This window comes from Manacus candei, unplaced genomic scaffold, assembly GCF_025592945.1.
Source record: "Manacus candei isolate 608988 ecotype Guabito, Panama unplaced genomic scaffold, ASM2559294v1 h1tg000051l, whole genome shotgun sequence".
Taxonomy (NCBI): Eukaryota; Metazoa; Chordata; class Aves; order Passeriformes; family Pipridae; genus Manacus; species Manacus candei.
In genome coordinates, this window is record NW_026138099.1 from 2,975,999 (window position 1) to 3,002,025 (window position 26,027).

Genomic DNA, 26,027 nt, shown 5'->3' on the forward strand with positions numbered 1-26,027 from the left:
AACGCACGCAGGATCACTCTTGAGGAGAAAAGACAATGCAGAAAGACTCGTGCCTTCCAGAATACATCTCCTAAGGAGTCTTTCTGCTGTGCCTTTTGCAACCGGACGTGCCTATCTCATATTGGCCTTTTTAGTCACCAACACGCTTGTATCAAATGTGGGGAGAGCCCTTCCCAAATCTTCATTCACAAAGTCTAGCCATGATGGATACCAGAATTTAAAATTCTAACACGTTATTCATGACTTCTCATCCTTCTGAAAGTGACAAAAGCAAAAAGTTTCACACATTGGTACTTCATGTCATGACGTGATTAAGTTTTATTTTCTTCACATAATTTTTTTAATTACTTTGAGTTACACTAAGTTTACAAAAAACTCAAAACAGTAGTCTTAAAATGATGACTTATCAGATAGGAATGTAACTAAAACCCAGCACATTCCACTGATTTGCTGTGAAGTTCCATCAACAAAGGGACAATACATCATTATCATTATTAAATTGTTACTACTGTACTGACATTACATAAAAATCCAAAAAAAAATCCCCATTCTGTACCAAAGAGTTTACAGTCCAAAACTAGCTGCAGTAATGATAAACACTGTGATAGTAGGAGATAGCTTCTATGCAAGTTAAAATAGGTTAGTGTCAATATATGGTCATTGGCAGTAAAGTCACAAGTTGAGAAAGGAAAGTAACTCAAGGGTACTATATTAGAAGATCTTCTGAAGATCTTTGCATAACCATAGTTCCTTCTCTAGCCCAGAGTATCAAAGTCTGCAATAAGGCAGAAGGATCAAGTGAGACTGTAGGACCAAAAGTGTGACATAGTGTCAGGAAAAGGCAGAGAAGTCAAGACTTGCATTTACTACAGCTGGACAAAGTTCCACATACAAAAGCCTACAGAACTGAAACAACGAAAAGGCAGAAAAAGTACTGGAGCAATTGGAGAGTGAAGACATTTAAGAAGCACCAGACAAGAAGGTCTGTTGCATTTTGGGCTAGGAAGCCAGTGCAGAGAAAGTCACCAGTCCATTGAGTGGAATACAGCAATTCAGTTTGGCACAAAGTTAACAAATTAAGAACAAGTTTTTGGCAGCAGCAAATATGCATACTACAAAATAAGATTATAAAATTAATAATCTAGGATTTTAATATACAAAATGCACTGAGAAGTAAAAAAATCTTATAAATTGATTTAATCAGACTCATGAATCTTAGCTTTAAACTAATAAATGATAATAGGAAAAGAGGCCCAGTCCTACAGACTTTAACCACAGTTAGTTATTTGCAATTGTTATGACAGTACTTCAAGCATGGGAGGAGTAGTCTGAAGGTAGGGTTTTCAAGGTAGGAACACCAATATTAACTCCTAAATACTGCTGGTGGTATACTGTTGGAATATATCCAATAAGGCAACTAGATGTCCTTAGGGACCACATTAGCTTCATTGTGCAGTCACAGAGTATTTGTAAAGCATTACAGAAAGTTTATGACAAATTTTGCTTTCTGAAGTTTACTGAAAACAAGACATTGTTGAAGTTACTTGTGACTAGAAGCAAGAAACAGACTCAGATCCATAGCATCTTACAATGCTACTCATGTTTTAACTACACACTGAGAATACTGTTTTTCAAATTTTGGAACTAATCATGATCAGTCTAGGGATCCTCACCTTCAGCAAAGACAAGATTGACAAGTCATTGCAAGACTGGGCCTCAATCCCACGCAGTTAACTGAAGTAGCTACAGGAACTAAAAAAAATACAACTCGTGTGCTATAGCTGTGCAGTACCACAGCAACTTTCAAACTCTTTAGCTTTTATTTCATAGATGTGCAGCATGGCTCTAACCCATGGGCATTTATGACTGATGCATCTGCATGAAGCTTCTCATGAATGTTGCAAGCTTCTGAACATCTTCTACAGTCACCGCATTATATAAAGAGGCACGGATTCCTCCCACAGATCTGAATTGAAAAGAAGAGGAAAAAACCCAAAAGTTTTGTATATTCTAAAAAAACTCCACATTAATAACATTCACAGACATTTAAACCCATCCCTAATCTAAAAGGATAAAACTCATATTTTATGTGACTCAGAAGCAATATTTAATTCTTCAAGGCAAGCTTGCAGTCTAGAGAAGCTTAGTATTTATCAGTTATTTACAGCTCCAAAGCTGTAGCTCTATGACATCCATAAGCTAATCCCACAAACACTACTGAACATGGGAAAGAACTCTTGCCACTAGCCAGACAAGCCACCTGAGAGGCTTCATACAATGACACCATCTAACATCGAGTGACAGCTTCTCTGGCATTTGCACAGAGACAGATTGCCAAAGAAAGCAGAATTAAGGAGAAAGCTCTCTGAAGCCCAGCACCACACCTAAGCAGTAGTTGAGCTACCAGTAGTCTCTGATTACAGTCTCTAGACTCCTCTCAAGTGATACCAAACCAATATGAGAAAGAGCTTATGATGAGAAAGCCTGGTAAGTCAATGCACAATGCCTGCTGCTGTATCACTACCGTAGTAATAGTTTGTTCTGCATAGGAAAGAGATTCATCTGACTAATACTTACCGATGTCCTTTCAGAGATATCATGTTAAGTTCCACAGCCTTCTCAAGAAATTTCTTTTCCAGGGCTTCATCACCCTTACCACTGCCAATACGGAAAGGAACATTCATTCTGCTTCGGTTCTTTCTCTCCACTGGACATCTAGAAAGATTGCAGAATGTAATACTTAGCCCATTTTATGCTAAATTTATGTTTTCAGCTATATACAATTTCAGAACGTGAATAATCACATCCGTTTAGAACCAAAGTTGATCCTCTATAATCAAAAAGGTCATTACTTTCTGTGAAAGAAAGCAATCTTCCTTTTTTAACCAAGTATATTAATGGAAATGATAAAGTGGAAGGCTTATTAACCCTTCCCGACATACTCAAAATTGCCCCAGAGAAATGTGTAAGAGGCTTGTATATAGATGAAATAAAAAACAAAACAAAACCAAAAAAAACCCCCACAAAAAAACCACCCTAAGAAAAACCAAAACAGAAAGAAAACAGTTACTTAGGATAAGTGAGTTTAGGTCCAGTGAATTTCGAGTAAGTCTCACGGAGTTTCTTTTCTTTGTTTTCAAAGACTGACACACTTATTTTTACTCAGCTAGTCAAACGTGATACCAGAATCAGACTCAGCTAAACAAAGGTAAAGGAAGTATAAAAATACAGCATTACAAAATTTCCACAGACATCAGTGACTTCTGTTAGTGGTTTCAGTCCACTTTCTAAATCAGTATTACTCAGAATCATCTCTTCAAAGAGAGAAGAGGTATCTCTAGAACAAATGTGGCATTGTATACATGGCCAACGTATACAAGATGCACCACAGCTCTTTAATACCTTAAAATTCCACCTAATTTAAAGTGGAAAATTCAAAATACATTTCTTTTCAATTATTTTGTGAAGGTAAGAAAGGATGGGGAAACGGGAGAAGATTTAAATATCTTTCTTCAGTGGTTGTAGTTACAAAGGAGATATGAAGCCTTCAGATTTATTCTTTCCTCAGGCTGTGATGTAAATTCTTGCAGGCATTCATTAGGAATAAGTTCTCATAAACTACATGTATATTTCATACCTATTATTATTCTATTTGGCAAAGAAAGGGTATCATTCTTCTTAGTTTCTCCCTTGTTCCTTTGTCCATATGTCTCCAAAACAAAAAAAAAAAATTCATCATAATACCTGCCTATTCAAATTTTCTGCTTCAGGCTCAACCACAAAAACACTCTTCGAAAAGGCCTATGCTTAAAAGCATTCCCATGCCTGAATTACTATAGCCATGCTATAGTTTTTAGAATATCCAGTTGCTATTAGACAATCTGATGTAACTCGGTGCACACACTCTGGAAAGCAAACTGCTAATGGCACATAGCACTTTGTGGAAGAAAGGCTCCATTTGCTAAATGGCTTGCCACACTGCTTACCCAGGGAAGCATTCCACAGATTAGGTGGCACATTACAGCTGGGAAGGCATCTTCAGATTAAGTCTTCCTTTTAGTCATAGATACAATAAAAAAATTCACAATCTTAACTGTATTGCTCCAGAAGATGCATTACAGCTCAGTCAGCGAAGCTTGTTCTGCTTTCCCAGCTGACTTATTTACCATCCCATCTGCATTGCATTTCCCACTCACTGCCTTACAGACCAACTTGCCAGAAACAGATTTCTGTTTGTCACAAAATGTTTTTCTCAAGGCTTTATTTCCTTTCTGAGATTTATGAAAAGCCCTCCAGATTTTGTTGGAGTAGGATCACAATCCCAATGTACTATATATTATGATGAAACCTTATCCCTGCCAATTAAGACTGCAACCAGCTTTAATCTAAAATCCAAATTTAATTTGCCCTATCCTAACTTGGACTTGAAAATTAGTTAGGTCCCCAAACTGTTGCTTTTATACTGAAAGTTACCAAGTAAATGGCTTGCACAAATAATTTCTGTGGGAGTCCTCAAAAATGGTGACTTGAAAAATACACTGCAATCAAACTCTTGAAAGTTATGAATATGTTTGGCTCTGTAACAAATATCGAAACCAAAAGGAAAAGCATAGCAACTTACACATAAAATCCATTAGATTTGTCTATAATATCATAAATCATTCGTGATTTGATTAAACTAAGTTTATCCATAGCTGCAGCTCCACCATTATTCTTTATCCATTCCAGTACCAATCCCATGATATAAATACTGCAAAAGGAAAAGAAAATTCTTCAGTGAGATATTTAAACAGAAAAAAAAAAAGTCTTGTCTAATAGTTTGCAAAATGTTTCAGCAACAAATCTGCTGGATCAAAGTTAATCTTTCGTAGCACAGAAGGACATGTCCTACAGGTTTCCTGCAGCCATGCAGCACTCCCAAGGACATCCCTAAACATGCTGCAAGGACTGCCAATTCATTGACTACACAACTGCCTGTCAGGTCCTAGAAGGAACCAGATTTAGCATAGAAGTTAATAGCATTCACCCTGGGCAGCTGCTCTAGCAAAAATACAGTGGGGTTAATCTCAAATGCATGTGCATTAATAATGCCAGAAATTTAACCACATTTTCACAAATGTTAAAAATAAAAACTTTAATCCCATTTTTGTCTAAAAAGACCTTTCGCCGACATGAACTGTGAAGTTTGGCAAAACAAATAATGGTGTAATACAGTTAATTATTCATTATCATTCAAGTTCTAAGTAGAGATCTGGAAGCCTACTGGCATGACATGGCTTGGGACCAAGTATTTCAAAGCTAGTTACTAAGTGCAACATAAAAAATCCTTGAGACCTTTTGCCTTTGTGCTTTTCCTACAAAACTCAGCTTGTTCAAGTTCAGGCATTTCCCACGACTACATCATCATCATCATCATGGCTGGGCTTCGCAAATGAAGACTACAACAATTTACATAAAAACGTGCTCACAAGTTTTTATGGCCTATTTCCAGCAAGTTTGTTCTTATTAATTCCTTCATTATAGATTCCAAGGGAGTGCTCAGAGAACATTACCCTACAAGTTTCCCTAACACCTATCTAGCAGAAGGCTGTTTTAATTTTGTTGCTTTTAATTTCTAAGAGGATGACAGTACCAAATCTTTGAACACTGTAGAAAAGCTGCAGACTAATCAAGGTTACAGACTGCCTTTTATAAGCACCTTAGAGCTCTGAGAGCACAATCCTGCCACATTTATAACAGCATGCTGTCAAGTACCCCAGTATAAAGGATTTAAGTGAAGTATAGCCTACACCCTTGCCAAATATACAGGGCCACAATCACCTCTTGTCCTCACTTCCTTGAGCAAAACTTCTTGGACAAGTTATCTCCAAGAAGTCAGTCCTACAGTCATTCACAAAGCTGGGCCAGATGAAATCTTTTATCCTTCTTTTATGTCAGTGAAAATAATGTTTCTGGAACAATTTTAAATGCAAAATGCATTCCAGAGCTTGGAAACGAGATTTTTATAGCAAATTCATTGCCAATTTTAGCTAAACAGATCAGGGTCATAGAGTCAACTCTGTAGCACCATGAGTTTAAAGCCATCAGCATCACCTTAATTTATAACATCCTGCTGAAGCAGCTTTTGCAAATTCATTTAATATTTCATGCCTGTTTGCCAGCAAATCATTAGCAAGTGAAAGGAAAAGAGTAGAGAAAAAGAGAACTAAGAAGCTTTGCCAGTTCCTTAAACTGGAACGGACAGTTAGAGCCAAGCCAAACAGATGCACATCCTGCCAACATTTCAGTCCATTACATTCTGGATTCTGGAATGTACTCCAGTGTGGGTCTGTAGCATGAAGTGAAATCTGGCAAGACAGTGATCAGAAATGAGAAAGACTGTTGGTTTAACTTTATTTTCTGCTCCCTTAACCTCTCACTACCCTGTTAAGGTTACTGACAGATACTGAGTTATACCTAAAGCAGCACTTTCTTTTCATAAGTTCTTTGCAGTGGCTAAAATAAAGCTGCAGAATTTTGTTTTGCTATTCAAACAGAGGAACAACACTGCGTTCAAGTGCTGCAACTAAGTAGAACTTCAGTTTTTCAAATGGAAATAGCTTCGTACTTGGAAAACATGAATGGCTGGATTTAAAAGCTGGCATTTTCAAGTATACAGTGTCCAAAAACAGTACGTGTGACTTGGCAAATAATCGATCATGAAACAGTGGCTTCATTGGTCACTGGGAAAAAAAAAAGACATACATACTGTCTATGTTACAAAGCTACATTCAGAAGACAAAAATCTGGAAACATTGTATAGTTAATTCTTAACAGCAGCCCTAAGAATGCTGGGTGTACCCAGCCAGTAGGGCAGATAGGTTGCCAGTAAGAATACATCACTACAGTACTACACATTCTACAGTACACATATGACTGGGGAAAACAAATTCTGCACTGTAAAATCTGCAATAAACAAATGCTCACAAGATACACTGTTCTTCTGATAAGGACAACTGCCCCTATGTCATTGCAATAATACACTCTGCAGTGACAATCAGCAGATTCAGAGATAAAATCAGTATCATCTCAAATTTTACTGAATTCAAGTAAGCAATGGCATTAAGTTATAGGCCTTACACACAAGAATCACTGAGCTTTAGGCCTATACAGTTCATTTAATATCTGTTGGAAATCATTAGGCAGCCTAACTTTGCAAATTCTGGTATGCATGAACAAGATGTTAAAGCTGAGACTAAACGCTGCCTTATCAGATTATGTGAATGAAAAGGAAATCTTATCTTGAAAAGTAGAAATTGTTATTTTCAAAGTTATTTTTAAAAAGCAAGGGGAAAAAAGGATACCTGGATTGAATTTTTTTTCTTTTAATCATTTCAGTGGACTCTGGTATAAAAATTCTTCCGATTAAGAATGGGAAGGTATACTGGTTCAAAATCTAAATATTCCGGTAGCAAAGCATCTTTTCACTAGCTATCAATCAGAAACCAGGAGACAGCGATTTTAAAAAAGCAAGGTGTAGTCTGTTCTGCTTCTTGTATACATGAAAATTTCATGATCTTGATTGTTAGCAATGATTAGGAAGCTAGATCAATTTTATTTTTGGATACCAAGACAAACACTGAGACAGTAGTCAAAGAAATACAGAAAATTGTACTAGAGAATAAAGCAAAGCAACAACTAAACTGCCTTCTAAAAAAATTCTTCTACAGTTTCATTTCAAAACCAACACTTGTGAATATGTAGTTTCGTGATACTTTATATTATTTAAAACTTTACTGGAAAATAGTAAATATTGTTATTAAAGAAAATCAATAGGTATCTGGAGTTTCAAATGCTGAGAATAACCTGAGGAGGAAACTGTACTTAGTGTCCAAGAAGAAAGTCTAAGTGCCAAATTACCTATTTGCAATGATCAAAGTATCACCACTGAATTGACCAGAGCTGTGTTCTTGTAAATCAGAGCTGCATCCTTAAACTTATACAGTGGAATTACGATATATAATATTTAGTTTGAAAAAGACCACGCCCTTTGTGGCTGAGTTGCACTATGCAACCCAAACGCTACTACAGTCACATGGCTGGACACCCCACGATTTCACAGGAGTCACGTGAAAGACTCCAACATATCAGTGACTTGAGAGCAAATACTCAACTTTGGAAGCTTTTCTAGGTAAGAGCAGCAGATGGCAGTGCAACAGTTTTCTGAATAAGGGAAAGCACATAGCACGGTGACTTACCTGTAGCATGGTGGAGTGTTATACAAAGAGCTATTCGCTGCCTGTGTTTTGTAATCCAGTACAATAGGGCATTCCTTCAGTGCAAATCCCAGCAAGTCCTCACGTACTATTACAACAGTAACTCCAGCACAGCCAACATTTTTCTGAGCACCAGCAAAAATCACACCAAACTTTAAAAGGAAGAAGAAAAGAAAGACTTGCTACATGCATTCACTTACAACTGAGTAAAACACCAGTATCGTTACACAACAGGCATACTACTCAGCTGAACATACCAGAGAATGTGTTGAAAATGAGCAAGTTGTAGGTCAAAAGAAGAGTTAGGAGAAGTTCTGATTTCAAAGTGCACTTAACAGCTATTCAACTGAGGAAGATAATCACAAGTTTCACAACAATTTGCTAAATGTTTATTTAATAACCACAAATAATTCTCAAGGAAGCCTGCCCAAATTTCACACTACTCTGAGCAAATTTACTAAAAATAAATTCAGACACAGTTCACAGTATTTTCAACCCATCTGGTATTTCAGAGCAGGCATCATAAAATCCACCTGCTCAAAGAGAAAGATCAGGAAAGGCCATGATAAATGCACTAAAAATTACTCCTTTTTGCTACACACAGATAAGAAATGTCAAACATGCTACTTCACTAGTCAGTAACACTTCTACTCAAACACATTTTACAAACATAGGCAAGTACTATGTTCTGCCTCTGTATTATCTGTGAAGCAGACACCAAAATTATGCAGCACAGGAAGCTTTGGGAACTTAAAAGGGGTTACAGATTTCTCATATAAGAGGCAAGATTAAAAAACCTGATTCACAGTACCCTGTATAGCCTATATATATACACTATCTACAGACTAAATATGATTCAGATGATATTTTTTACAGTTTGAATTATAATATATATTATAAATATATAATGGATTAGAATTACTATTCTCATATGTTGGTTATTTACATCAGTGTTTGACCCTCAGTCACAGCCAGAACTGTCAACAGAGGGATTTTAATGAATAATTTGAGCAAGTAATTTTGTGACTGTATGAGCAACGCTTGCTCTGCACGTGTAATTTACTGTACCATTGCACTTTCAAACTGAAGGGTCTCAAAGTGGAATTCTACTGTGAGCACTTTGGTGTGAAGTCCTTAGCCTGACAGAAAAGCCATGAAGATAGCAATAGACAAAATTAAGTCAGCTTTAATTCTGACAATGACAATGTCAGAATGTCATTCAAGTTTCTCTGTACTATGATAGTACACAGTGAAGACCTCCAAGTAGACAAATAATCTTGGGCAGCTATTAACACGAAAAATTTTAACATAGTTTAGTAAGTTTTCATGAAAAAATAAGGAAAACAGATAGACACGGAAATCTCAAATTCGACACTTCTATCCGTAATCAGATATTCAATTAATGAAACATCCTTAATTTCACCACTCAGCATCTCTGGCCATCCAGACATTTCTAAGTGCTTAATTATATGCATTCAAGTTTGAAAATGTTTTTTGTGGCCACTGTGTCCAATACTTTACCTTGGAAACATCCACAGGTCTGGACAGGAAGTTTGATGACATATCACAAACCAAGACTGCTCCTTTGACATCAGGTACAAAGTCAAACTCCACACCATGGACAGTTTCATTAGCACAATAATAGATGTAAGATGCATCTGGATTAAGATTCCAAGTGCTTGGGTCAGGAATGTCTGAGACAGACAAAAAAGAAACCCAGAGATCAGTTGGAGACAAGTAATTTTCTTGGCATGCAATTTTACTTGAACATGGAACCTAAGTGCAAATGCAGAGCAGTTTTGCAGTATAAAGCATTAATTATGTTGTTATCAGGAAGACAGTGTATCTGGTGAGCCATCATTAATCTTGCAAAACCTTTTTATTTTCACCCCTTATTCCTCAAACAGTTTTCATCAAGTTTACAATTCCAGACTATAAACTACGGTCCTAGGGGGCCAAAACAGCAATTCAGGCAGCGGGTTCAGGAATCCTCTTGCTGCCTTTGGAACCACTGAAGCATCCAAATTCTCACTGTCAAAGTTCTCTAAAGCCGTGTTTCTGTGCAAACCCAGAAGCATTTCAGTCTCACCCAAGCTGAACAAACACAAAGTTATCTACCTTCCTCCCATTTTAAGCTTTGCAACTGATTTACAAAACTGTAAAGATTTCCTATGTCAACAGGCAACATACAGGCATGTCCTGACAGCACAGAACAGGTTTTGCATAGAACAAATAATTGCTCTTCCTCTCTTTTCTCCAATTGCTCTTCCTTTCTTTTCTCCTCCTCCTGAGGGGAGACAGAGCTGGGGGAGGGGAAGATTATTTACTGCCTCTCCCCTTATCTACAGCTACCAAATAGTGAATACGCTCCCCCAGACTGGAAAGTTGTAGGTTCCATTCCTTCCTGTGCCTCAGAGAATATAAACTTATTTTCCAAGTTAGTGTCCTAATCACCACTTAATATACTAACTCACACGGGGATATTCTTGGTCTTTCTTTTTGCCAATCTTCCCCATTCAAATGCTATAATTTGGACCAGAGGGAAGAAAAGTGAGCAAAACTAGCAGTAACAGAAACTAGAACTCATGCGTTCCTGCTCCAAGAATTATTTATGTATATTCAGTGATACAGGGTCGGGAAAGAGAAGTATTTAGGAATCCTTACAAGTAGGCAATAGAATTCAGGTCTCCCATATATTGGCTCAAGAGGGTTAAAATCCCAGACATGGTTCTAAATTTTAGAGCAATCTCACTACCGATTGCATATGAAACTGAAATACCTCACAATATCCCTGTGAATAGCTTAAGAACTCAGTGAAATGTTTAAAGAAACTGAGACAACCCAGACCACTTCTCTACTTAGACACTTGCTTCTTGCCACTTATTTTCTGGAATCTGCTCAGCCTCATTTCGCAATCTTTTTTCTGGTGGAGACTGTTAAGTCATTTAACAGATCTCCCAGTGATGAATGCTGAGAGATGTGGCAGACAATCTTTTGAGTGCTGGGCAGTCAACTCTAGTTAACATTTAACAGCCCAATAGCTAAGTTAGATCCATTTTTAGAGCAAGACTAAAGGCTAAGCATTCACATAGATGGATGCAATCATCAACTTACTTGTATAGGCTCCCAGTTTCGGATGAATGATATTCACTTTAGCATATTTCTCCGCTTCTTTAGCAGCTTTTGCTGACCAACCTCCAGTAACCACATAATCTGCCTGTCTTCCCTCCTTTAAACCGATAAGGTTAAGTGGGACTGCACTGAACTGAGCAGATCCACCTCCTTGAAGGAAAAGAACTTTGTAGTTGTCTGGTATATTTCTGCATAAAAGAAATAACCATTTCTATTATTCCCAGAAGACACAGGATGCATATTACTCAATACTATGCATTTAACAGCAACTGAGGAAGAACGCTGTAATTTTCGAAGACTCTTTGCCAGGATGTTAGACCCAATTCCATTAACTTACCTCAGCACTGGTCTTGAGTAACAAATATTTAAGAATAATGCTATACATTTCAGTGATATAAATTTTCTGAAGAGCTTTCCTTCCCCACCCCTGGGGACTGCATTAAACGAATTCATTCCCAAGTAGCTGTACTATCATAGTACATAGAAACTCGAATGACATTCCATCAGAATTAAAGCTGACTTTTAATTTTGTCTATTGCTATCTTCATGGCTTTTCTGTCAGGCTAAGGACTTCACACCAAAGTGCTCACAGTAGAATTCCACTTTGAGACCCTTCAGTTTGGAAGTGCAACGGTATAGAAAATTACACGTGCAGAGCAAGTGTTGCTCATACAGTCACAAAATTACTTGCTCAAATTATTCATTAAAATCCCTCTGTTGACAGTTCTGGCTGTGACTGAGGGTCAAGCACTGATGTAAATCACCAACATTATTAAGTACTATGAGAATAGTAATTCTAATCCATTATATATTTATAATATATATTATAATTCAAACTGTAAAAAAAATGTGTCATACTACACATAGGAAAAGAGCTCTTGATCAGCGATTCTAACACACATCCATAGAGCTTATGTTAATAAAACTGGACTTACAAGCAATGCAGACATCACCCCTATACCACTAGAAAACTGATTTCTATTGTTTGCATTTATTCCTTTAAGGGCATGTCCGTCATGAATTCTATAGAGGTGACAAAAATCCACATTTCAAAATGTAGTCAACTTGTCAGTGTGCAGTAGTCATATAAAAAACATCTTAACTTATTAGGAGCTCTTTGTCAAATTCAAAAATATAAGTATCAGACGAACAGAAGATCAATGTCCTCCCCGAGATTATGACTCTATCATACACAGTACCTATGCATGGAAAAACAACCAAACAGGTGCTTTCATGGAAAGGTCTCCACATTATTGATGTAACTAGAACAACCATAAAATAAAAATAAGCAGAAAGTATTTCACTTACAGCAATTCACGCATGAGATTTTCAGTTGTATTTAAAATTTTTGTGAAATCTGAGGAACGATGGCTCATTTCTTTGATGGAACAGAAAATAAAAAAAGCATGAAACAGGATGGTAATACATGAATTTTATTTAAAAATTCTGTTAAGCTTTAAACCTTTTACACTACTGACCCAAAATGCCTGAAGGTTGTCATTCCCAGTTCCCACTTCTACTTCTTTTTTTTTTCCGACCCTTTCTAAATACCCAGAGAAGACTTATATCTGCAGTCTTGTCCAGATACAGGCAAATCCTGTCCATTTGGACACACATGACCCTACTACTCCCAAGAGCAACTACGTTTGCAGGGAAAAAAAAATTACTCCCTAGAAAGGTTTAATTTTTCCTCACTCTAAGAATCTTCTCTGCTAATAATGTTGTAGCAAGTATATAATAAGGTACAGGAGTTTGTTTTGTTCTATTATTTTTAGAAAGGCTTCTTCATACAGTAATGGTAATTAAACATTAAGGACACTTAATACTAATCCCTCTTATTAAATCCATAGGCTGCCTTCCATGTGTAGGCATACAATTTAAACATTAATCCAAACTGCGCAGCTGCACATTTTACTCTTAGCAACTAAACAGTTTGATAGGACTAGTAAAGTGCTGACCATCTTGTTGCATAAATCTTTTGTGCAGCTGGGGCTGAAAAGCCAGTCAGCTACCTATATGGCACAGAAGACATCTCCTCCTCATGGCAAGACAATACTACCTTCTTAATGGGAAGGATGCTATACATCAAATGTATGTAAAGCATTTTGCCATCCAGTATGTAAGGTACTATATATGGTATCTATACACATATATACAGACACACGTATACAGAACATCTGTATACAGTACGTGTGTATACGTACATAGTCTTTCATAGATATGCAAAATCCTTTTTTTATAAACTGCCTATATATATATATATATATATATATATACACACATCTATTCCAAAGACCCGAAAGTACTAATGTTTGACATATGATTTGTTATCTTTTGTCTCTAGTCCTTTGTTTTGAATCACTAAACATCAGGCTATGTATCATTTCAGTATCCTCTAACGAATGGTGGAAATAGCCCATGAAACAGTGATCTCTGGACATACATGCTACCAGAATAAGGTATTAGAAAAGGAGTTAAAATACTAAGATCAAAAAGTCTTATTAAACAATTCTGATAAACAACGAAATTCTGAAAAGTGTAGAATTTTTTAAGTCTTACCAAGAACACTTATACCAAGCCCTTTGTAGTCCACCAAATCTTTCTGTGCTTCTAATAATACCTAACGAAAGAAAAAAAAATCCAGAAATAAATTAAGGGATTTTTCAACTATCTGGAGTTGCTGATGCATCATGCCTATGCCAGCTCCTCTACACTGCAATAACCTGACACTTGTCAAGTGAGACTAACAGAAGTATAGTCACCATAATTTCATTCTATCTAGCAGATGAAAGGTTTTCATAAGATAGCCAACTTAAATCATATGCTTGTTGTGGAGACCATGTTTTAAGTTATTACATTTCCAGATTTCAGAATGATTTCTAGAAGTCAAATGGAACTCTTAAAATCTTAAGCTTTACAAAATACCTAATGTTTTCATACAAACTCTTTCTAAGCAAGCGTCCTAAATACCCATACCCACCTCTGCATCTGTGATCTTTCACCTGACTTGTGTAAATAGAACAAACAAGGTATTGAAGAAAACATAAAGAAAAAGGTCAGCTTGGGGAATTGAATATCTTAAACCAAGCCAACAGGACAATGACTGGTTTTACAGAATGAAGTTCCACACTTTTTGAGGATGAGCCTTTTCTATGTTATTGAAAGTTAAGAAAGAAATGAAACAAAATTTTGACACAACCAAAAAAACCAGGTCACTCCTATAAGTCCTAGCCAAGTAATCTTCTGCTTCAGCCTTACATTTTTTTCTGTCTTCTCCAATAGCTCTTGAATATTAACAAAGTAGAATGAGATTCTGGCCACTGGATCTGCAGCTTCTGATTTCAGTAAATTCTCGTATGAGAGCCAAAACACTCTTGGCTTTCCTAAAGGAAGTGGGAGAAGAGGGACCCCCAGCAGAACAGTCAGCAAAGCAAATGCCACATGAATGCACCCCAGGATCTAACAAGAAACTGCACACTCTGGACAGGTTCAGGAACAAGAGATCTACCTTGCTGACAAGGTATCTGCATGGTCTGTAAACTGTAACAGCTGGTCAGCAAGAGGTCAACTGAAAACAACTGTGCTGCTTTTTATTTTAGAGATTATGAAGTTTTAAATACCATGTTCCACAATCAAATTTATCCATGCCAGAAAAGGGGGGAAAAATGAAAGGGAGCGCACAGACTACTAGAACTGCTTGATAAAATCCAGTTCTGCTAGTAATATTTATCAGACAATCTGCCCATGCAGATATCAACAACACGTCTTACAATGGCCACAAATTGCTCCATCCACCTCCATGCTTCAGTGAGTCTGAGTACTTCACCTGAATCGCAACCAAAGAGAAACAAGCGAGATGATAGAGTAGTCCACGTAAGAACACTGCACTTCAAGAGAAGAAAACAGATTAATAATATAGAGTTCAGCAATGACCTACTCAAACCCTAAATCCAGTTTTCAATAGTCTGTCAGAGACCTGGGTACTACAGCAGTCCCATTGAGAACCCTTTTTGGAAACTAAGGATTCAAGACAGAACAACAAATTTCTTGGCAACCTCACCTACAAAGGACATTTCCGAGAGAAAAAAGAAAGAGGGGAAAGGAGAGTGGAGGGAGAGGGAACAAACAAACAAAAAATCAAGAAAGCTGCTCTGCAGCAAATTCATTTGCCTAAAGAAAACCTTTAAAGAAATAACACATATATTCCCTTCCCCTACGAAGGGAACTAAGAAAAGAACCAAGAAAAAAAAATAATTCCGCAGTACATAACCTTTAGTTGAAAGTCAGATGCGTGCAATTTGGAAAAAACCACCCTCTCTCCATATCCCACTGGATAATCCAAGGCTGCTGATGCAACTTTCCAGAAGGTTGAGTCTACGCTACACTCACTATAATTCCTTAAATAAAGACGATTCATGGAATACTCTACACAGCTACCCTTCTGCACTGAGTACCTACATCCCATCCCAAAACTAACGAAATGCCCTTGATGCCATCTGGTTTGGAAAAAAACAACTCAGAGAGCAACCCAAAAACCACACTAGGGCTCGCTTCCAAAACTGCGAGCTTAACATGGCAGTGCGTTGGGTGGGGAAGGGAGAAGAAAGGAGGTTTCGGCGCTGTGCGGCTTAACTCTTTTAATGACTATTTACTCGAGCTTCCCCAGCCCTTGCTTCGCAGCCGGCGCCCGCAGGGAAGCCGTGAGGACGAGGACACCCACCCGCGCCGTGCCCCAGCCCGGCCCTTACTCACGGAGCGCGGCAGCTTCGCCGGCCCGGCCCCGAAGTTCGCCACCTGCCTCCCGCCGTCCATCGTCCCGGGAATGGTGTCGGCGCCGACCCAGGCGGTCCCGCGGGTAGGCCGATATAAACCCCCCGCCGCCGGGAGCCCGGCGGGGTCCGCCCCTGTCCCGGCCGCCCATTGGCAGCGCGGCCGCGGCGAGGCGGTGGGACCGGGCGGGGCGAGCGCAGCCCACGGGCGGGGAGCGGGCAGCTAGTGCTGCGATCGCCGTGACGGGGGTTGATCTGCCTTTACTACCCCCCTGGCATTTGGGAAATCTTAGTGAACCTTGGTGAGGTGCCAGTGCAAACGCAGCCGTCAGTGGGTAGACATGCAGGCAGGCGCACGTCCCGTCCCGTCCCCCCCCCCAATTAACTACTGTAACAGCATGTCCTACAGTAACTTTACTTGTGCTTTTCCCCACGCGGTTGCTGCTGCAGGGTTGGGCCACTTCTTCCAAAAGCAATCTGCATGAAGATGTGAGAAATTACAAACAGCGATCCACAATGATGCCCAAAGAGGCTGTGGAATCTCTCACTGGAGACATTCAGAACTGTCTGGATGCAATCCTGTGCCACGGGCTCTAGGATGATTCTGCTCAAGCAGGGAGGTTGGACCAGATGACCCACTGTGGTTCCTTCCATACTGACCAGTTCTGTGATTCATCTTTAAAGAGGTAGTTTTACAGTATCCAAATGTTCTCATATTTTGGGTGAAATTCTTTCCACAAAAACAGAAACTAGGCAAGCCGGTGCTGGTATCAGCTCAGAGCACTGGGAGTAAATACCAGGTATTGTAGTTTTCACCTCACCAAAGTCCCATCCCGACCAGAAGGGTCAAAAATAGCAGCTCCTATGAGATCAGAGGACAACAGTGCTGGAAGCTTTGCCATGCAGAGCTTTAGAAAAGTTCACATAATGCATTGATGGGAAGTATAGAAAATTGATAAGAATGTAGAAACCAGAAATTTTTGCTTTGGGGAAGGGATTATTATGCTTTTGCAGTTGGAAAGAATGAAGAGAAACACTACAGGTCACATAAGAGTTTTGTTTCTATTGAATTGAGATTTCTCCTATTTTAATATTTTGCTATCAGCAATTATGATTTAATGTTTTTATTACATCAAAACCCATGAATTCATCATATCAATATTCATAGTCACCTATTATGAATAGAGGCTTTCAAACCCATGACTTCCAGGAATGCTTCTGGCTTCTACGAGTTGACAGAGAATTTGACCCTTCCATTGCCACAAATCCCTGGGGATAAACATGAATTTGCATAATTAATACAGAAGCAGAGAGAGCTGTATTTATTATGTTGCATAACTGGAAAAACAAGACAGATTTAAAAAAAAAACACAAAAAAACACAGAAAAAGTGTAAATAAAGTTTCAGAGTTTTCAGTCAACTTTTATTAGGCTCATGGTGACTTCATGTTATGCTGGACAGCATTGACTGACTACTGCTGGAAAAGGATCAGCTCACTCAAGGAGAGCAAGTGTACACAAGTTCTCTGTCTGGTACTATACCTGACAAACTGACGTCATTACTAAAGACAAATAATACTGACTACATAGCAACCTGGCAACTGTTTCTGGAGGCAGCTGCAATGTCTCGTCCAGCAAACTAGTGAGACAAGCAAATTTTGCTGAAACCTGAATACAGGGGTTTGAGGTTAATTTGTTTGCCAGAGATCGCAGTTCTGAACTGTGAAAAGTAGTTCTTCGGAAGCCTAAATGAAGAGAGAAAAAAATATTGAGTTTTATGAATAAACAGTAACATGTTCTCTAGCAAATAGATGGCCCACTGATTTCAGGCTTTTATGTCAGACAAGAACACATATGTAAAATATTAACTAACAGCAAAAGGATGAAACAGTTTATATGAGAACTCATAATAAACAAAAATATTTTACTTTATATTAAAGTATTGTTAAATATACATACAAAATAATTACTTATATGTATAAAATATTTTTTGTAAATGCATTTTTAAATTGTAAGCAAAACCCTTGAAACTTCTCAAATATTCATGATAGCCTTAAAAAAAATACTTCTCCTCTGGGTGACTTCAATCCATTGTCTCTACTGACTTCAGATCCAACACGGAACTATATGTAAAGTAGGCACTACAGATTCTTACAGGAAGAGTGCTATACCACAGCACCAGTGATGAGATGAAGAATCCTTCATGTTTCTGATTTTACAGAAAAAAAAAGATTAAGTATTAGTCCACTGGAAAAAAACATGCCTATCGCAATTGTAAACTGCCTGATCAATTTTTGTTTTAAATTATTATTTTTTACATAATTCATATTGTCAAAGAGAATATATAAAATTAAGTACTTAACATAAAAGGTATTTTATATCACCTGCTTATAGGCCTTCAATAAATAAACTGTTCTTTTTGATGTTTTTAAGGACAAATAACAGATTCCTAATTGGTAACCTCACAAATCCAAACACTTTTGAATTTATAATTTTACCCAGCATTTCTCAGGGATTAGCTTTAGACTTTTAAATTTTAAAAAAAGGAACAGATAGCATTTTAATGCTGAATATACAGATTGCATGTAATTGTTCAATCAAACCAAAATCACAAGCCAAGGATGACTGAAGAATTAGAAAAACAGTTGGGAAAGTATGTGAAAAATAACACAGATTAACGTATTACCTTCTAATATTCTGAAGTGACAAAGTCTGTACAAAGAACATACTTTCATTGTGCAATTACTTGTGCAATATTGCAATGGTTAAGGTAAACTTGTGCTATTTGCTCTGTAGAAAACTTCCATTTGAGGATTCATGAGTTTTTTCATAATTATAAAGCAACAGGAGTCACGAATTTCTACAGATCTTCTGTGTTCCAGAACTCACATGACAGATCTCAGAATAAAAAGAAAGTTATACAATATTTTTTCCCCCAGTTCAGCCTAAACCATCCTGCCTAATTCCTGTATGTGAAAAATATCTTCTAGTTCAGAAGCTGCAAATCAGCTGCCTATGCACAGAGACTGAAATAAGAAGCTGGGGGGGAAATCTCAGGAGTTTTAGAACAATGATATTCTTTTAGTTTTATTTTCTCACATTTCTCTAGGTCCTGAGAGCAAGCTAACTGAGCTGGACTAGACATCCTCCAAAGGTCCCTTCCAGTGTGTGTTACTCTATAATCTGCATCATACTAATAACTGGTATGACTGGTATACAATAAGATGGTTATATTTCTTGCAGAGATGTTTCTGGGCTCATTTTTGAATCTGAAACTTCCACTACTTTTGGAAATGTCATACCCCACACACTGTTAGGCAGGAATTGATGTTTCCCCCAAAACCGTTTTTGCCCTACCTTGGAATACACTGAAATAAACACTGAAAAAAACCTGCAGTCAAATTAACTTTATTGGCTCAAAACAGTTTACACTCTACACCAAGATCAATGTAGGTAATGAAATCCATATACCAGGAGTCCTCTGTATATAGTACAAACTGACAGGTACCATTTTAAGTGTTATCACGTGTTTCCAAAATTCAAAATCTCATGACAAGGAATGCAAACATGAAACAACATGCAATGTTTTAAAAAGTCACAAAGTCTTCATTACCTTACAAAAAATTCACAAACTATACTGAAACATCCAAAATCTATTATTAATATTCCAAGTGTAAAGAACAGTCCAAACATTTTAGAACCATTTCAAATGCTGGTAACACTTTGTATACTTTCTTGTATTTCAGAACCAGATCCTAAAGTGTCACTTCCAGAGCTGTTTACTGCTTGTAGTGTACTTTGGTTTCCTCTCGCTCCAGTAGCTGAAGCTGCCGTTTCATTTGCTCTAGGGATGTATTTCTTAGAGGAAGAATTTTTGCTTTTTTCGACAGACATACCACTGGATACTCTGCTGTCATCACTTTTAATATGTACACTGGAATCAGCAAATGAATGCAACTGCCTTGCTGAGTGACCTTTTGCTTGTTCATTTTGTTTGACTCTCCTCTCAGAGAATATTGGTGTACTACTGCGAGGCTTATCCTCTTTATTTTGGTCAATTCTTTGAGCTTCAGTTTCCTTCCATGAGCCTAGCTGGTACTGCTGTCCAGCAGTCTGAAGTTCTTGTATTTCTCTAAGTGCAGAAAAGGCATTATTCATAACCATCTGGGATTGAAACATACCAGGAAGAGACAGCTGGATGTCCCCTATTCTGTTCTGAAATGAGAGATTCCAATGAAGATACTGATGCAAACAGAGAGGAGAAAAGCCAGTATTGCAACTGCCATATATACACAGAGTAGACACATTACAGTTTCCTATCTAGCTTTAAATCTATACTACAAAGCTGTGTCAGTTACACGGAAGCAGCCAAAGCCTAATCATGTCTATCATTCCAAAATACCTGCAATTCATTATGTTTGCTTGCAGTTCACAAAGGTATAGTCCCAAAAGTCTATCCCACAATAACTCACCACTACAAGAATCTAAACTAATCACCAGTACTAGGAGATAAGAACAAGAGTCTTCAAACTGGAAATTGTTTTCCACACTTTTAGAACTTTTCTTTTTTTTTTTTAAGCCCAAAATTTTTAACATATTTTAGAGGCTCATGATGTTCTTGAGGAATGCAGGACAGTTAAAGGAACACACTGGAATGCAGAGTGATTCTCAGATATGGCAGTTTTATTAAACTTGGACAAGGCTATAGTCTGCCAGTATCTTCATTTTTAATAGCCTTAAAAACTTAAGCCTGGGCTATTTTTGTTGTTCTTTTGGGTTTGATTTTGTTTGCTTGTTTTGGGTTTAGGTTTTTTTGTTTGTTTTATTACAGGAACTTGAGTATCTCCTTTGAAAAATCCACCGGATTTTCTACTAATTGACAGAGAGTAGAAATGAAAACCTTATGAACTATCTGCAAATACTGAAAATTTGTAATTGCCTCAAATTCATGTCATGACCATACAGAAATCCATCAGGACTAGACATATATACATTGTAATTACTTAGAAGATAATTTGTGATTTTCAGCAGGCACATTGTACTAGTCTCTACTATGAGACTCGGTTTTTAAAACCACTATATATCATTACTAAATGTTTCTAAAAAATGTAGTCATGGTATTTTTTATTTTTAATGAATGTATACCACTATTGGAACTTCTTATTTCAAAGTAAGGAACAACAGAATTACCACCAATACTTTAATACATTACAAAATACTATGTTTTATGTTCCAAATGGCAAACACTTTAAAAGCTTACATTACTCACTGAAATATTACCATCTGTATAAATGCAGCTGCAGTTAAAGGCTGAAGTAATACTTCATGAATCAGAGGGCGATAACAGCTTGAAAGTACATTAAAAAGTATCAATTAAACTTGTCTCTAGCATTCTGTCTATAGACTTACTTTGCTGTTCTGGTTATGTTCCTGTCTTTCTTCTTCAAAAGACTTCTCCTTTACCATGTTAGCAGGCTTACTGAGAGTAGAATTCATTTGCGGATGCCCCAAAAGGCCAAAATCTGACTGGTCTATCCCAGCTAATACAGCAAGTTGTCCAAGTCTGTAAAATAAAGTTCAGTAGAAAATGACACAAACAATTCTTAGCCTTTGAAAGACCTAAACAATCAAAAGCAGAAAAAGAAGTAGAATCTGTTTAAAGCTTTGAAGATAGTTTTCTGCTATTTTATGAGAAGCCCAATATCTTAACCAAGATGAAACCAAGTAGCTAGAGGTATTTTCTTATCTTTGCACAAATTAGCCTGCAGGTTCAAAACTCAAGTGTTATGAGGCTGAAAATTAATTTCTCCTAGTTAGCACTGCACTCAGAACAGGATGCTGACAGGCAGATTCCATGTCAGACAGAACAAAGATCAAAACTCTGTCATTCAAGCAGAAGACTGGCGCACAACTCCAATCTAGCATAATACACAATGAATGCCATGACATGCTTCACAAATACAGTAATGTGTCACTTGCCAGTTTACAAGTTGGTGTGTTTTAAGCCTCAGTAAGAAGCGAGAAGTTGCAGCCATCAGTTGATAGCACAGGATATGATATACGGAAGCTTATGAGAAGAACACTCTCTGTGATTAGGATTCTGTAACTTCCAGAGTAGCTCCCTAGTACTACGAATAGGGCCTGTATAGTAAAATATTTTTCATGTAGTGAATATGCCTTTGTCCTTTCCTCAAAAGTTTTGAATTAATTCTTGAAGTAATGCCAGCTCTGCAAACTAATTGTCACAAAATCAGAACACAGCCTTGGGGTGAACTTTACAGCAAATTAGAATCATAGAATCATGGAATCATTAAGATTGAAAAACACCTCCAATATCATCAAGTCCAGCCGTTAATCTAACACTGCCAGATCCATCACTAAAAAAAGTTTTAGATGTTTAGTTTCTAGATATTTTCTGAACACTTCCAGAAATGGTGATTCCACTACGTCCCTGGGCAGTCTGTTCCAGTGTCTGACCATCCTTTCAGTGAAGAAGTTTTTCTTAATATCCAGTCTAAACCTGGGACAACTTGAGGCCATTGTTACTTGTTCTGAGTTACATCATTACAGTTTGGAAGTGGGAGGCAAATAATATCTTTTTTGATCTTCTCTGAATATGCAGAGTAGACTACAATATATATTCATAGCATTCCTTTATTCTTGTGGATGGGATTGCCATGCCTCACTACATAAGCTTTACAAATCAGGTTTAAGCTGAAATTCTTTGACAAATGGGAAGGATGAACCACCCTATGAGAAACTGCAGGTACAGTGGTAAGACAAACTTTAATCAATACTCTCTAAAATAATTCAAGTAATAATAAATAACCCAGAATTTAAATAGAGACTAGATTCATTCATGTAGATTTCCGTACTTCAATTAGAAAATGGAGAGCACAAGGCAATAGGACACTTTCTGAAGCCAATTCAACTGCATTTTGAGCCTTTCATCTCATGGGAATGCTAAGAGCCACATGTGATTCAATAAAGACTTGGAAACATGTTAGAATAGAAGCTTTCTGCTCTTTCAGAATGGCTTCTTGAAAGCCTTTTCCAAGGACAGATACATGAACTGTGCTTGGATCACGTTCTTCCCACTAGGAAAAGACTAAACAGTAGGTACACGGCTAATTTATTTTCCTTTGCTCTTTGGAATTACAGTTCTATAAATCTGGGGGGTAGAAGGCAGAATACTTCATTGTGAAAATAATTTCGGAAAAAGATCTAAGGAGAAACAGGAAGACTTGAGTAAAGTGACAACCTACCCAGCATCTTTAAGGAGGTCTAAAAAAGCATGAAACTTTTGAAAAGAGTTCTCAATGCTGCCTAGAACACCTTCATCTTCCAAAATCGTGCTGGTTACTGACTGTGCATGAAGAACCTCGGATAGGGAGATATTTAGATTCCTTAATCTTGCATTTTCAATTTCCAGCTATGTGGAGTGGGGGGGAAAAAAAGAAATTTTTTTCATTTTAAGTTAAAAAACCCAAAAATATCAAACCTCACCTTTGCGAGTCTAAAGAGTAGCATCACAAAGTAAAATACCTATAGTAACTGATGTAACAGATACAGAGTTTGCTGTACCAGACACATTCCAGGCACTGTTATATTGAGCTCTGTGCAGATCTGTTTATCCACAGCTGTAATTCTATGTTACCATAGTGATATTGCTGCAGGCACTCAAAACTGCTGGCTCAGGACTGTCTTCAACATGTACAGAATGTTACAGAGCAGAAAAAAATTAGCTTTCAATATAGTAGTGAATATATTATATGATACATTAACACCAAAGAATTTTTTTTACTAGTAAAAAAAAACATAACGAAGCCCAATGTTCTCCTTGTATTCACCCCTCTGTATCAGAGGCAATGCATACTATTGTTAAGTCTTCCCTGCACTGTGCATCTGAAAATTGAAAGTTAAGGATGATTCAATTTTTCTCCACACTAAATATTAATCAAATTGATGACAGACTAAAAGTTAAATGATAACTGCAGGATATACAAGGTTTTGTGTTTGAGGGAAGCATTAACTCAGACACTCATTTAAGATTTACAGCTATGCAATCAAATGCTACCACAGGCTTTCCTTCTTTCATTTATTATGAGAGGGCAAAAAATTTATACATTCTGTAGTATGCTGCAGATGTTAAATGAGCATCAAAATGAACAATTTTAAAGATTACTCCTAGTTGGTTTATTTGCTCTCTTGAAGCAAGGTGCTACATCCAACCAGTCTAGGATGACAGAGAAAGATTTCTTGCAGGGGGTGTTTAGCCTAAAAAGCATTTAAGTATTCAAACAACAGATACCCAGAAGAGCCCACTGGTGCAAATCACATTACAGGAGGATGTGGATGATTGCACAAGATCTCTACAATGAACCTTGTGGAGTGCAGGCCTTTGTGGATATCTGCTCCCTGTACTGTGGGGTACCATTTGGTGCTCAAATTTCAACAGGTATCATCACTTTCAGTCCCCTCCACTCACATCTAAGAACTAAAGCCATTTGTTTACACTATCTTACATGCAACTCTACTACAAGAAATTCTGCTTATTGATGGAAAAGAATATTTTTAGGTCAGCAACAGCAGACAGGAGAAAGAAGACTTCACAATTTAACTGTGATAAGTTGTTCAGTTTTGTAAAACTAAGCTGCACTTCGCAACAACTGGCACGCAGATGAGCATCCAATATGGTTTTTGCCTGTGGAAACAAAGCTTAAAAATCAAAGGTACAGAATAAGCCAAAATAAACAATAATTGTGTGGTAGTTTAGTCTAGCCCTTCCTTGGTGACCGGTTTGTAACCAAGGAAGTGCCCAGATTTACCCGGTATTCCCTATGATTTTTACGTAAGCCAGGGTATAAGAAGAAAGGAGGAGAGGCCTTTGCCCTCTCTTTCCTTCCGGCAGCTTGTTGAGTCTGTCGGGTTGGAGAGTGAGGCCTGGTGAGGCCTTGCCGACCTTGGGAGACAGGGGTTGCCGGCGATCGTTCCAGCGTGACTTTCTGTTGCCCCAAGGAGGGTAGTAAGATAGTCTTTGCTAATTCTTTTAGTTGCTAGATCTTGGGCTATTGATCGTGTATATTTTATTTTGTTTGTGTTCCTTATTTCCCTTCCCCCTTCCCTTTTCCTTTTGAAATTGTATATATATTTCAATTGTATATAAATTGCAATATAAGTGTAAATATATTTATATATATATTGCTTTAGCTGCCTCTCTCTCGTTTCGGTTCTCTTGGGTTTTTTTTCCCTCTTCTCCCTTGGTTTGGGGGGGGGGGACTTCTTGTGGTAAGGTTTGGAGACTTGGCAGGGAGCCAGCTTCAAACCATATCAAATTGCAACAAAGAGGTTCTCAGCACAAGTCATGATAAGTGAGTTGGGAGACAAAGAACCATCCATGTGTGCAAACTGCAAACAGATTTAATCACTTTCTCAAGAAAAATAAGTATCAGGATGCCCCAGATCATAAAACAGCAAATGAACAAAACCCATTGAAAGAGTAGCTTGATCTGGAGTTCAAGGCTCTGGAACAGGATCAGGAGATTAATAAACAGAGATTTCATCATTGCCCTTAGACTAGTAAATGATCCACGCGACTTTGAACTGAAACTCTGGAAGCCACCATATTAGTGGTCATAGATAATTACTCCTAATTAAGCACATGGATACTTTGATCAGTGCCTCCTTTAAAGATCATTAACAGTTACGTATCTTACCTCTGTTACTCGTTCCTCAGCCTTCTCTCTAGCTCTTTGTTCTTCCTTTAGTTTTAACATGCATTCTTCCAGCTCCAACTATCAAACACAGATAAACGATCAAGAAATTTACCTCAAAATGTCAGATTAACATGCAATATACAAAAATTCAGCACG

At 37.6% G+C, this 26,027-nt stretch overlaps 2 protein-coding genes across 8 annotated transcripts in view; both read right to left on the reverse strand.

Annotated features, from left to right (window-relative positions):
• Positions 1–300: 300 nt before the first annotated feature.
• On the reverse strand, positions 301–16,307 carry PSAT1 (phosphoserine aminotransferase 1). Of its 2 annotated transcripts, none has more exons than XM_051801487.1 (9): positions 16,140–16,307; positions 13,947–14,007; positions 12,696–12,765; positions 11,370–11,575; positions 9,777–9,949; positions 8,238–8,407; positions 4,622–4,750; positions 2,578–2,715; positions 301–1,966 (listed from the first exon to the last, which is right to left on the reverse strand). In XM_051801487.1, the coding sequence occupies exons 1-9, from the start codon at positions 16,197–16,199 to the stop codon at positions 1,861–1,863; spliced, it is 1,113 nt and encodes a 370-aa protein (XP_051657447.1). In that variant the 5' UTR covers positions 16,200–16,307; the 3' UTR covers positions 301–1,860. The 2 variants fall into 2 exon arrangements, with proteins under 2 accessions (XP_051657447.1, XP_051657448.1); XM_051801488.1 differs by having other exon boundaries at positions 16,136–16,222.
• A 1,245-nt stretch (positions 16,308–17,552) lies between these two features.
• The window catches only part of CEP78 (centrosomal protein 78), a 30,613-nt gene continuing 22,138 nt past the window's right edge, over positions 17,553–26,027 (reverse strand). For 4 of the 6 annotated variants that reach the window (XM_051801394.1, XM_051801393.1, XM_051801397.1 and 1 more), the window contains exons 13-16: positions 25,872–25,949; positions 23,421–23,587; positions 21,565–21,718; positions 17,553–20,397 (exon numbers count right to left, since the gene is read on the reverse strand). In XM_051801394.1, coding sequence (XP_051657354.1) covers positions 19,861–20,397; positions 21,565–21,718; positions 23,421–23,587; positions 25,872–25,949 — 936 coding nt within the window. In that variant the 3' untranslated portion in view covers positions 17,553–19,860. The remainder of the gene's footprint in view (positions 20,398–21,564; positions 21,719–23,420; positions 23,588–25,871; positions 25,950–26,027) is intronic. The other 2 variants (XM_051801398.1, XM_051801396.1) reach the window with 1 other exon arrangement.